At 40.5% G+C, this 13,123-nt stretch overlaps 1 protein-coding gene across 2 annotated transcripts; it reads right to left on the minus strand.

The window, feature by feature from the left end:
• Positions 1-4,064: 4,064 nt before the first annotated feature.
• LOC111931053 (toll-like receptor 7) lies at positions 4,065-12,457 on the minus strand. Of its 2 annotated transcripts, none has more exons than XM_023929387.2 (2): positions 12,165-12,457; positions 4,065-9,583 (listed from the first exon to the last, which is right to left on the minus strand). In XM_023929387.2, the coding sequence occupies exons 1-2, from the start codon at positions 12,165-12,167 to the stop codon at positions 6,443-6,445; spliced, it is 3,144 nt and encodes a 1,047-aa protein (XP_023785155.2). In that variant the 5' UTR covers positions 12,168-12,457; the 3' UTR covers positions 4,065-6,442. The 2 variants fall into 2 exon arrangements, with proteins under 2 accessions (XP_023785155.2, XP_086736207.1); XM_086880081.1 differs by having other exon boundaries at positions 12,160-12,346.
• Positions 12,458-13,123: the final 666 nt, after the last annotated feature.

Raw genomic sequence — 13,123 nt, forward strand, 5'->3', positions numbered from 1 at the left:
GCTGAGTCAACAAGTCAACCTACAATCCATGCCAGCACCCTCACTCTTCCATCTCTCTTTTCAGATCCAGTTGAGGCGTACATCAAAACCAAAAACCCAAGATGGTCATCCACACAAGGGGCTTCTTCTTTTCTCATGCCAGATGTTAAAATGGGTCTTGTGTGGAATTGCGAAAGATATCCAGGGTAAAACAACAGAAAAGTGGTTTTGTTGATATTACAGGGGTGGAAGCTAAAGCCACGAGCTTTTGCTCCCTTTTTCATCACCTCTTTGACACACTGGTGTGTAAGTACAGACTATACGTCTTTTCTGCTTCTTGCAGTAGCCCAAATTTCTGGTTGATTTTTCAAAGACAAAGAGTCAAGCTCTGGGATTTTGATGAGCTGATGCCACTGCTGCCTGAGGTGGGATTTAGGACACTAAAGCACACTGTCACAGTGATGCTGTGGAACTTCTGAGAGGAACATGCAGGGTGAGAAACTACAGGGAAGTATGGAAAGACTTTGACATTTCTTTTCCCAATGGAGCAAGGGTCAATAAAATTCTTACTTTGGAGGTTCTTTCTTTTGCATCATGAATAGAAGTTCAGGATAGACAAGCAAAAGCTTGTGACACAATGGCTTAGTGATTGTTTTTCCTGAGTTAATACTAGAACTAAAAGTAAGTCTTAGACCAAAGTAATAAGGTTAAGAAATTTTATTATGAACAGAATGCAGGATTCGGCTGCAATGTTTAAGAGCATAATCTTGTATGAGTATCATCCTTCCATATGGACATATGGACTTCAAATATTCTGGGTAAATTGTGGCAAAGAATCATCTGCAAACCAGCTAATAAGAATATAAGTTTAAACTTCTCTTGTTCTATGTTTCAGGAAATTTTCCTTTGTTCTACAATAAAAGCAATTTGTCACTGTGGGAGATCAGTTGAAAATTAGATTTCAATTATTTATTCAGTTAGCAAAGCAAAAGGATAAAAAAATTATGTCAAGAAAAGAAGTCATATTCACAAAGGACTTATTTACAGCTTAATTTTTATTTGAAAACTACTCTGTCTGCAGGAAAATACAAGACTGGGCATGTGTGTTTTTAAGCAACACATACTTCCAGACCTTCTCACTCTTGTGGAATCTTAATAAAATACTGATAAGATATATGATACCAGAGTTGCAGATATTACTATGGGGAATGTGACATAGATAAACAACATAGCTAAGACAGTGTGACTAGAACTTAGCTTGCAAAATGAAAGAAAATACTCAGAAAAATATTTAGAAACCAAAAGGGGAAACCTTCCATTTTACAGCTTGCCAGCTTTTCCAGAATTACATAAATCTATTATCACTCTTACAATAATGTCATTGCTAGAAAAAGATGTAAACTTTATTTCCTTTTATGTTTCTGAATTCTCAACTGCAAGGACGGTTTTGATTTTATATGTGTTTCTCTTTAAAAAAAGCTCCAGTTACCTAGAGATTCTTTTGCTCAAAATATTGCCCTTAGCAGTATGCAGAAACAATAAAAGAAAGAAAACAAAGAGAGATAAGGCCATGGATTTTGATCAGTGGCTATTCTGGTACACTTCTTTAGTTCAGGACTGAATATCTTGAACAAAGATACTGTCCCACCAAAGAAACCCACCTAACCACTTTGTTTTCAGAACTTAGCAGGCCTTCCTACTGTCTCATACTTTACACACCCAAATTAAAAATTTCTCACCAGGTACACACTTGATTCTCTATTTTGGCTATTTTTTAATTAAATAATCCCATGTATAATGACCTCTAAGAGCTCATTAACTAAGGAAGGCACGCAGGTTGCTTTTCAAAGTTGGATATCTGACGTGGTGCTGGATTTTTCCCCAGCCAGCTCCCGGCACCGGGCCGAGCGTGGGCTGCTCCTGGAAAGCAGGGCAGCTTAGGGCTTATGCTCTACAGCACAAGCTGTCCAGCGTCGAGGGCAGGAACAAGGACGAGGGAGAGCTCTTCCATGTGGCTTCCAAGAGGGATTTATTCTCTTGAAGGTTCCAGGGATGAAAGACAAAAGATATTGGGGTACAGCAATTTATGTGTGGGGGAGGAGCAAGGGGAGTGTACAAATAATAAACAAATAGGGAAGACCTAGGGGAGGAGCACAAGGCGGGGTTACACAATACATAAACCAATGGGGAACACAAGGGGAGGAGAGTGGGACACATGGGCCAATGGGGCTTGGAGGAATAAGGGAATTCCAAAGGGGGCGGTCCAGGCAGGGGGTTGGCACAAGGGAGGATTGACAATTTAATGGGAGGCAACATTTGGGAGCGAGGGCCAGGTGTCAGGGTGGATTGGCAACTGGGGTAGGAGGCACAAGTGGGACTAAAGTATTAACAAGGCAGGGTACAATTTAACCATACAGAAGGTAACTGAATCAAACGTAATGAACAACAATGCACCACAACAGATATCCAGATTTCCTTTTCCATTTCAGCAGCAGCATATGGATTTAGTAGAAATTATTTGACTGTGCTTTATTTTTGTCACATATACTTCTAGAGATAATGATGGATTAACATGTATGTCTTTTGTCTTTGGACACACAATCTGTCTTCCCAAATTAGGAAATTGACTTCCACAGACTGTCAGTGAAGTTGAGTAATTATAACCAAAATTATCTTCTTCATAGTATATGGAGAAATTTGGCCTGTGGCAAATTTTTTTTCAAATGAATAACCTATCATAGGGTTAATTTCTACAGACAGATACTTTCATAACAAGATTGAGGAAATGAAAAGGCAGGGTTATTCAGAAGACAAAAAACAGGTTCTCTGTTTTAGAGGGCTTATTTGGCCCCCCAGTGTGATCTACTACACAGTGTATTTTTAAAGATGCTGTTATAAAGTTTATGGGATATCATGTTTGCTACATAGCACTCCAGTTTTATTGCAGAACAAGAGACTAAACAAGCTATGTTGAAATCAGACCTGCTTTGATTTCAGAAGTCCCTTCAAATATAAATTTTTCTCACAGGGGAGGCACCTACAAGTTTCTCATATGTCAGTTCTTAAAAACAGAGAGATTAAAGAGATCAGATGGGATTTACAGTCATATAAATCTGTGCTGTAAATATAGATGCTTCTTACCAACTTTCAGTGATTACTACTTTTGTGCCACACTAATGGCAGTAATGTAAATAGCACCTTTTTTTTTTTTTTTGTCAGTTCCACAAGAATGGTAAAAATTCAATTAATTCACCAATATTCTTCTTCACTTATCCTCTTTCTGTTTCTTCCATTCCATGTGTGGTCTTCCAGGCCACATAGGCTACATACCAGGTCTAGCCACGGTCTGTTACAATTTTTCTAAGGAAGTAGCAATAGATGCAGAACATCTTTGGTCATAACAGTGAGTGTTTATAGTACTTCAGATATTTTGATGTCCACGTGATGTGGTTATTCAAGACTAACTTGCTGCACATGTTAGCCTGGAGCAGCAGCCACCTTGCCTTACAGCAAGTGTTCTCAATGCAAATACCTACAGAGCTAATGGAGAAAAATCCTACTTTTGGGTTGCAATTAAAATAATTGAATCTTGCATCCCGCTTAAACTCCTACATTAGATATTAATAAAATGTGTCTATGATCTCGCCTCTAAAGGACAATGACACATAGACTTATAAATGAAGCTTCAGAAGTCCATTTTTAAATTGGCCAAAAATCCATAGCTCCTCCTCCTAACTGACCTCACACCAAATCACAAGCTACACCATCACAACACCCTGATGTACAGAAACCTCAGGACTCTTCAGTGCCTTGTAGTTTGGGCACAGCTACACCAACCAGGCAAGCAAGCTCCAAGCTCTGCCAGAGGAAAGTGCACAAGGAGCTGTGAGAGGACATAGCTGACCTGAACTGGCCAAAGCGATATCTTGTGCCAGAGAATGTCATGCATACATGTCGGTATGTAAACTGGTGGAATAACACAGAAAAGGATTGTGGTTTGGAGATGGGTTGTGCATCAGTAAGCAGGTGGTGAGCTATGCATCACTTGTCACTCATGGTCTCTCTCTCCTCCTCTTTTCTTACTGTTTTTGTTGTTGTTGTAATATTATATTTTTCTTCATTTCAACTACTAAATTGCTCTTATCTCAACCTGCAAGTGTTATGTTTCTTTTCTGATTCTCCTCCCCATCCCACCAGGGTGTGGAGAAGTGACTGACTGTGTGGTGCTTAGCTGCAGTTGGGCTTAAACCACAGCATCCTCCCAGGTCACTCAACCTTGCTTTCACTGGCCATACACTTTCTTTTGTCCGCCTTAGCTTCAGAGAAAGATCCCTAGTCAGCCAAGCCAGCCTTCTGCCTCACCAGTTTGACTTCCAGCATTTTGGAATTACATGCTCCCATGCGCCGAGGAAGTGGTGTTTAAATTTTGACCACACTGGTAGATCCCAGCATCTTCAAAACCATTTTCCCAAGGGGCCTTACAAACTACTTCCCTGAGCAGCCTCAAGTCTGTTCTTCCCACTTTCAGAATTTTGCTGGCTATTTTCCTCCTGTCACAAGATATTTTAAATTCAATGCTTCATGGGCCAAAATGTCCACCAATCACCAATTCATTCATGAGACCTTCTTTTTAGCAAGTAACAGATCAAGGAGGATACCTTTCCTGGTCACCTCACTTAGTACCTGTATCAATTTATACTCATTGCTACTCATCATACCCATCCTGTGCATGCTTCTTAATGAAAGAGGATAAAATACCTCTCCTCTCAACCTCAGAAAGGCTAAGTGACCTGGTGTTCCTGCCCTTGTCAGTGAGGCCGAGAAAGCGGATCTGCTCCAAATAGACATTTTGTAGGGAGGCAGAAGGAGATGGTGTGCGAGTAACTGTGGGATAGAGGTTCCTGTTTCAAGTATCACCTTATGGAGAGAGTCACATTACAGCTCATGTTATCATATTTAAAGATACAGATTGTTTAGGCTTACAAACAAAACCACCAGAAATACACATTATTAAAATACAACTGTAAAACTCCCAGTTTTTCACCAGGTCCTCATCTTTTTCCTACTTTTGTATCCAATCAATAAAAATGTCCTGAAAAATTGAGGGGGAAAAGCCCTTCTTATCTGTAATATTATTATATGAAGTTTCTTTTCTTGTGTTTCTTTGTTTTTTTGTCTTGTTGCTGAAGGAAAGGACCAGTCAGAACACTTATGTGAGGAAATGCAGGTGGCATCTGAAATAAACAAGTTTAAAGCAATTAACATTGACAACATCAGCCAGAGATGTCACTAAGACTGGTTGCCAGAAAAAAAAAGAACTTTGCACAAGAGGGGAGAAGCTACCCAGACTGGTGCAGACAGAAGCACCCAGCAAGGTGAAAATGTGCTGCTTCTCCCAAATCAGATATCATCACATCAGGCAGAGAACCTGCCTATGTCATACCCAGAGGTTTAGGCTGCCATTACAAAAGGTTTCACTTGAAATACTCTCATGTGTTCAATGAGTCTGTACTGTGAAACAGAGTGGGGAACAGGCACAGGTTTAGTTTCTTCACTTTTGCAGGATTTCCCTAGTCTGACCCATTCCTACCTCAAGAGTTTAGTAGTACTCCATCAGCTGCTGTGGGAGAAGCATCTGCCTGGGGAACAAGGAAATGAAGGAGGACTAAGGAAACTGGGAAAAGTGCTTTCCTAGTGTGACCTGATCTTACATGCTTTGCACTTACAAATTCTGTCTAAATTTTTTTCTGGAGAAAATGGTATGTCCTCAGGCCACAGCCCAGGCTAGAGCAGCTAAGAGACAGCTGATACAGAAAGGGTCATCACTCAGGGCTTGGGTGGAAAAGGTCTTCAAACTGATAGCATAACATTAGAGAGAAGCCCTAAAGTCTTCAAGGAGGATCCAGCTCAGCAAACAGCCTGGGAGGCAGATGAAACGTAACGTGAAAATTTTATTTGGAAATCAGCAGTAGCTCCTTCTGAACTTCCGCCATGCTCTAGTATAGCTGCATGTTCCTCCTTTCTTACCACCATTTCCACTTTCTCTTTTTTTATTTTTATCTGCCTTTCTTTGTCTATTCTCATTTCCTCCTTGGTTTACTTGATTTTCTCCACCTGCCTTGTACCTATTCCTCTACTTCTCTGCTGTCCTGCTCCCCTGCCTTGCTTTCACAAAGCAGTCTGCAAGCCCTACAGAACCTACAGATACCATTTCAGCATCTTTACTTGCTGTGCAGTGATCAGTGCAAAGCAAGGTGCATGTCAACAAAACACCTGTTCTGGAAAAGGTTTCTCTCCAAATCATTTGATTGCAAAGTAATTGTGCCTATCATTTTGGGGAATAAAATCAAAGAGGTATATATATCTTCTGTGCTTACACAGTTTCTGCAAATGCAGTTCCATATCTTTTGTTCAGGATATTTTGTTCTTGTGCATCATAACAATATTTACAGGGAGAGAAGACCTAAACAGTTTCTTGGAGCAGTTTGTTGTAAGCCAGAGAATTGCTCGTAGCTATGGCATTTTTCAGGCACTGCCAGAAGTAGGGCTGAGACTGAGGATTAGTTGGCCATTCCAGGACTGAACTTCTGCACAGCCTCTTCCTCAGACGGACATAGCGGGACTGCTGCAAAACCTTCTCAAGAAATATCAAGATAATGACATCCATTTTTTCGTCTAGAAGGCGCTGATGAGCCATATAAAATGTTGTCTTGAAGCGGCCACTTTTAATATACCTGTTGGTCAGCACAAATATGGTCTTTTTGCTCAGCTGAATGCTCTGGGAAAGGTTGTCAAAGACCGGCTGTCCTGGGAGCCAGTCCCTTCCTTCCAGGCATAAATTGAACTGCCTGGCTTTTTGGTTTTCCAGCCTTTCCACCAGTTCTTGCAGCACCCACTCGTTCACAGCAGGATCTTCACTGTCATAGGCAATAAAGGCATCGTAGCAAGCGGCTGGTGACGACAAGCGCTGATAGCCCTTCAGCTTGGCAGCGCAGTAATGGTAGCTGTACCACACATCCCAGAAGTAGAGATGGCTCATCACGGTGAACACCAGCAGGCCGAGGATGGCTGAAGTTGACAGAGCGTACAGGATCAAATAGGACGTGTCCAGCTCACAGGTGTACAGGTCCAGGAAAACCACGCTCCTTCCCTTATGTGCCCCTGGGCCAGCACAGGTGACGTCCGTGGCCAGAAGAGGAATGGTCACCTGCGTCCGGTTGATCCACCAGACAAACCACACAGCCTCACAGTTACACTTAAAGGGATTGCCGTGCAAAAGCAGCATCTTCAGGTTGTTAATGACATTTTCCGGGAAGCTAGATCTCTTAATTATTTCAATCTTGTTTGAGCTGAGGTCCAAGTATCTCAGTTCAAAAGCACCCCTGAGAAAATGTTTGGTTAGCACGTGAATGCGATTGTTTCGCAGGATCAGTTCCCGCAGCGATGAAGTGCAGTTGGACAGTTCTCGGGGAACGTTAGTCAGAAGGTTATTGCTCAGGTCCAGAGTTACCAGGTTCTTCAGAGAGGGGAGGTTTCCCCAGATGAAACTCTTCAGCTGATTATTCGTTAAGTTGAGCACCTTGAGACTGGGAGGCATTTTTTCAAAAACGCTATGAGGCAAAAAGCTGAGTGAGTTGAAGGAAATATCCAGTTCTTCCAGGCTGGTCAGATTCTTGAAGAATGACAAGTATCTATCATTACCATCCTTCCAGAGAGCATCTAAGTGATTTCCTCTGAATTCTAAAATTCGAAGAGATTGACTTTCCATTCCTGTATCAATAGTGCTGGAAATATCATTGTCATTCATCATCAGCTTCCTCAAATGGGGTAGGTTTTTCATAAAACTTAGCACGTGAGTAACACCTTCTGCCAGAAAGTAATAGTTGTTATTGCTCAGATCTAGAATTTCTAAATATTTTAGTTCTTTGAAAGCAGTTTGGTATAACAAATCGACCCTGTTGTTAGAAAAATCCAGATATTTCAATCCAGACAAGTAAAAGAATTCACTTCCATTCAAAGTTTGACTTATTGCATTATCTGACAAGTTAAGACATTTCAGGGAGCTAAGCCCCTGAAAGTCAGAGGGGTTAACAAAAAATACATTGTTTCTGCTTAAATCCAGTGTTTTTCCATAGTTAAGGCAATCTTCCTTAACTAAAGACTGGTAAGAAGAATCCTCTTTGTCTTTGGAACGACAACTTCGCTCATACACATCATATCTAAAATAATGCATCTCTTGTTGTACTTGTCTGTTATATTGCTCAACTGAAATGGCAGGATTAGAGCAAAATCCATAGAGGTTGCCTTCCCCTGAAGAAGGAGAAATTTTATTCACTGAGAGATCAATGAACTTAAGAGCTGGGAATTCATCAAACACAGTTAGGTTTGCAATTTTTATAAAATTAGTCCCGAGATCCAACATGGTTAGATTCTTAAGACTGAGCAGTGGATATAGATCTTGTGCCCTCAGTTCTTTAAAGACATAACCCTTGAGTCTCAGGATTTCCAGGTTAGAGAGTGTAGAAAATGTCTCAGAAAGATTCAAGAAGGGAGAATACACCTTCAGTTCAAAATTAAAGGACAGATCAAGCTGTACAAGGCTGGGAATAAATGTCAGAAATTGAGCATCTCCAATCTCCTTCAGGAGGAAATTTTGGGAGAGGTCAAGTTCTTTGAGATTCCTGAAGTTTTTAAACCAGCTGCTGGGTATGCTCTGTAGAGAGTTACTGTGAAGCCGCAAAATTCTTAATTTTTCCAAAGAATAAAAAGCATTTGAATGTATCTGAATCGAGCTCTTGGGACAGGGAATGCAGGGATATGGGGCATTATAGCAACGTGGGCAATTGCCACTTAGGTCGAGAATTTCTAGGTTGGGAAGACCACTTAAATCGTGCTCTTGAATCTCTTGAATCATGTTGTTGTAAATATACAATTCCTTTAAAGTAGATGACAAATTGGGAGGAATTTGTGTTAAGTTGTTGGACTTCAGGGATAGTACTGTTAACTTTTTCAGCCCCAGAAAGGCTGTCTTCTCAATTTCAAATGAAACATTGCATGGATTGCGGTAGTAACAGTTCTGTCCAAGATACAGCACCTCTATGTTCCCTAGCTCCGAGAAGCTGGCTTTTTGGATAGAAAAGATACTGTTTGCTTCCAGACTCAGCAGGCTTAAAGCAGCAGGAAGACCTCGGGGTACTTCTGCCAGCTGGTTTGCATCCAGGTACAATGCCTTCAATCTTGTCAAGGCAGCAAAACTACCATTCTCGATTTTCAGTGGGCTGGTGCACACATGATTTTTGGGCCCCAGTTTGACAGGCACACAGTTGCATCTGAAGTCAATCTCCTCGAGGTTTTCAAGATGATTGAAGGATGTTGGGTAGATATGGGGAATATGATTAATACTCAGCGTAAGGTTGGTAGCATTTCCAGGGATCCCTCTGGGGACTTCTGTAAGGCGCCGGTCAGTGCAGTCCACTGTCACAGCACCTTCTGAAGATTTAACATCACAGGGTAAAGTTTTGGGAAACCAAGCCCCAGACAGCAGCATTGGGAATATGAAGAGCAAGATAAACGGCAATGCATTTGACATCTTTGCACAAGGTACCTAAAATCAAAGAAATATGGACGTATTAGTTTAATGCAATGAAAGTATTTCATCCGTACACTGGTATAAAGGACACTGGTATAAACAACAACTGCTAAATTTGGGTTCTTGTTTCACACTGACCACAAATTGATTTGCAGGTAGGATTATAAGTTTCAGGAAGCATATGCTGGTTTTTCCTTTCCTTTTTTTCCCAGTGGACACAGCATTTTATGTGCTATTAAAGAATGTTATGAGACTAATGAAAAAACTGACTTTCTAGGCAAACCAAATGGCCCATAATGTCCCAGCAACTGCCTATCTCCATCTTTTATTGCAGAGAAATGGAACTTTGGTCCAGGAACATTAGCCAAGGCAAGTGCCCATGGAGCATAGCAGAGCATTGCTAATGAAACCATGCAGGCTCTCTGCACTGCGAGACATGTTTCAATATTATATGGGTACCCTTTAATGTGCATCTGAAGATGCACAGCAGAGCAGATTGTGGATGCTGGCTATCACCAGCCATGGACACAGAACCTGCAGTCACAGAGGGCAATACTGGCAGCCACTGCACATCCAAGTCCAGCAGCTTTTCTTCCTTTAAAACAAGGAAGGTGTAGGAATGAGGCCTGCAGGCATGAGATATGGTGTTACATATGTGGTAAAGGGTTTTCCAAGGGAAACCTTGTGGCTAAGGGATTACACTGGGCATGATGGTGTGCTGAAGTGTGATACAATATCGGGCAGAAATGGGTAACCCTTTTACCCTCAGCCAGGTTGAAGAGGAAGTAATGCTAAAGTGTCACAATTCTGTACTTTCCTTGTACAAGACGCAAAGTTTTGTAATCTCTTTGTTTATCTTGATGTCCCTCATTTACATATATGCTGCTGCTCTCTGTCCCCCATAAATAACAACAGTAACAGAATATTTGACCACAGTCTTGCTTCCACTTCTCCCAAAAGTATAAATTGGTATTTTAAATGTTCATTGGCAGAAAACAAGAATACAATCATTTTACTGACGAGTCAATGGAGTTATTTCTCTCACTTCACAAAACTAGGGGTGCTTCTTTGGTAAGATTTGCACTGGGACCACTTAGATAGCACCGTACATTTGTATGTTGCAAGACTAGTGCATTTATCAATTATCCAATAAATTACACTATTGGTGAATCTGTGTTCATGTAAATTCTTATTGAACTAAACCACACTTACAGTGATGAATCAGTAATACTCACAACCGGTGAATCTGTTCATGAATGAGATGAGGATTGCAGTGAAAATCAGATTATTGTTGCATCTGAAACAGTATCTGGAACCCGACTAGACTTAGTAGTACTAAATTGGCTCAAATCAGAAATTAAGTTCATACACACCCAGCCCCTCTGATTTCTGAGGACCAGCTGGAAAGCAAGGGAGGTTATTTTATGCCAAATTGCTACACACTTAATGCAACAGGAAGAAAAGCTAATTAGATTCAACCTTTAAAGATGTGATAAACCAAAATAAACACTGTCCAAGCATTAGAGCATGCCATGGGCAAGGTATGATTGCAGTTGAGATTGAAGATACAAACTTTTTACATGAACTTGTACACAGCCCTTAATTGTACACTCAGACCCTTAATTTTAGGTGCTTACCCGATTTTCTCATTTTATTATCATTAACCTAGGCTGCACTGACATTGAAGAGAGGAAGGGGGGAAGGAAGGGAGAGATAGACTGAGAGATCCCTCTCCAGTGGCTGCTTGGCTCTGAAGATGTAGAAAGCTCTGGCTTACTACATACCAGAGATTAATGCTGCACATTTAGGTGCCTGGAACTAGGTGCAAAGTATCTGGGTTTTGAAAGTCTCCATGAATATGTTTGTAAGTTTCTCACATATTTCAGTTTTTTCAGGGACCTAAGTGTTGTTGCAGAGCTAGCCTACCTCTTTGTGCTTCATTTCTTTGTATATTCTTCCCTTTCCTGATAATCTTTTAAATGCATTAGCTATTTGAACTGTAAAGATTTACATTCTGGTGCTGTATCTGGCTGTTTGCATGTGTAAAACCTTGCATCCATTATAGTACCAGAAACAAACAAAAAGACTACTAAATAAGACCAAAAAGCAATGTTGCCTTGTGCAATGTCCTTTCAAAGAGAGGCTTGCTTAAAAGGTACAGCTAGAGTATGGTGAGCTGTTCTTTTCTCTGTGGTCTATGCTTGGCTTCATAAGAAGTTCAAAAAGAACTAATATACTGATCTTAACTGGCATGTGTATAAACCCCTTAATGATTTAGGGTGTTCTTCAAATATTCAGCAGCAGTACAGCTATATGTTTCTGAAGGAAGGTTTTCTGCTGCAGTTCCATATATTTGTTCATGGGGGAAAGGTTAGAGAAACACCTGATAAGTTACAGCAAGTAGAAAATATTTTATGCTAATTCTGAAGTATAGGAATACAGATAAATCCTTTCCTTTTATAATGCCCTGCAGCTTCTAGCCATAACAGTAAACTGGACCATTTAGAAAACAGAAAAGCAGAATATGTTCTTGAAAATCTTTCACAACAGTCCCAGTCAAAAATGTCTAAGAGCAAATCCAAAAAGTATACCATACCATATTCTTTGTGCTTCCAGGTCTGACAGATTGGATTCTGAAAGAGACCACAAACTGGAGCAGAAGAGAACAGCATCAAAGTTGTTTCCAGTGGTTCAGCTGAGGTGTAGAGGAGAATGTAACATGACATAACCCACTCAAGACAACAGTAATCTACACCGTATCTTCTTTCTCTTCATCTCAACACCAAAGGAAGGCAACTTCAAAATCCTTAATGACAGAGTATGAGATGAATCAGCTAGGAGACAAAAGCTTTATACAAGTGTAATATTCATGTGATCCACAAAGATTGCAGAAGCTCAAGTTCCTTTTTCTTTTTTCTCTTTTACTGTAAGCTGTATGGAGACAAAAACTGTTAATTGACATGGAAATTTAGTAATTTTTATAATTATTATTTGGGATTTATTTCTCCAGTTAATAGCTTCAAGGCTTCAGATGTTTTTAAGAATCTCTTTGTGCTAATATAAGTAGACAGATCTCTTAAGCTGAATATTTTATGTAGAAGTCTGGGAGAAATGTCTGTTAAGTGAAAGGAACTTGGGGAAGGGAACCAACACCAAGACAAACAGGATAATGGTAAGGGCACGGGAAAATGAACATAAAGAAGTAAAAACTATGTAGAAGAGTGTGCACAAGCTGGATTGTGACTGATTTCTTCAAGTGACCACCCATGTCCCTGGTACATGTCACTGGAACATGGCATGCTTGGTGTCCACTTTGCTTGCATGAAGGTTTTCAAAAACACAACATCCAGTCACCCAGCCCTGTAATTTCTGTCAGGTGCTCCCTCACATTCTATGGCTACAAACTGGAAATTTTAATAGCTGTACTGACACTTAGCAGTTTCTTTTGCTCTCAGGGTGATCTTTTTTTGTTTTATCATTAGGAACTTAACCAGCTAAGGGCTCAAGGAGTTTCAATTCTATGTAAAGTGAAACTGCAGCTTAAGCTGAGTGCTA

The sequence above is a fragment of the Cyanistes caeruleus genome, chromosome 3, assembly GCF_971803275.1.
Source record: "Cyanistes caeruleus chromosome 3, bCyaCae1.hap1.1, whole genome shotgun sequence".
Taxonomy (NCBI): domain Eukaryota; kingdom Metazoa; phylum Chordata; class Aves; order Passeriformes; family Paridae; genus Cyanistes; species Cyanistes caeruleus.

Excerpts from the sequence above, each read along its gene's own strand:
- LOC111931053 (XM_086880081.1), bottom strand. The coding sequence starts at position 12,294 with ATGTCATGTTACATTCTCCTCTACACCTCAGCTGAACCACTGGAAACA. Across the intron at positions 9,584-12,159 it reads AGCACAAAGAATATGGTATG|GTACCTTGTGCAAAGATGTC; the intron begins GTATACTTTTTG and ends CTTTGATTTTAG.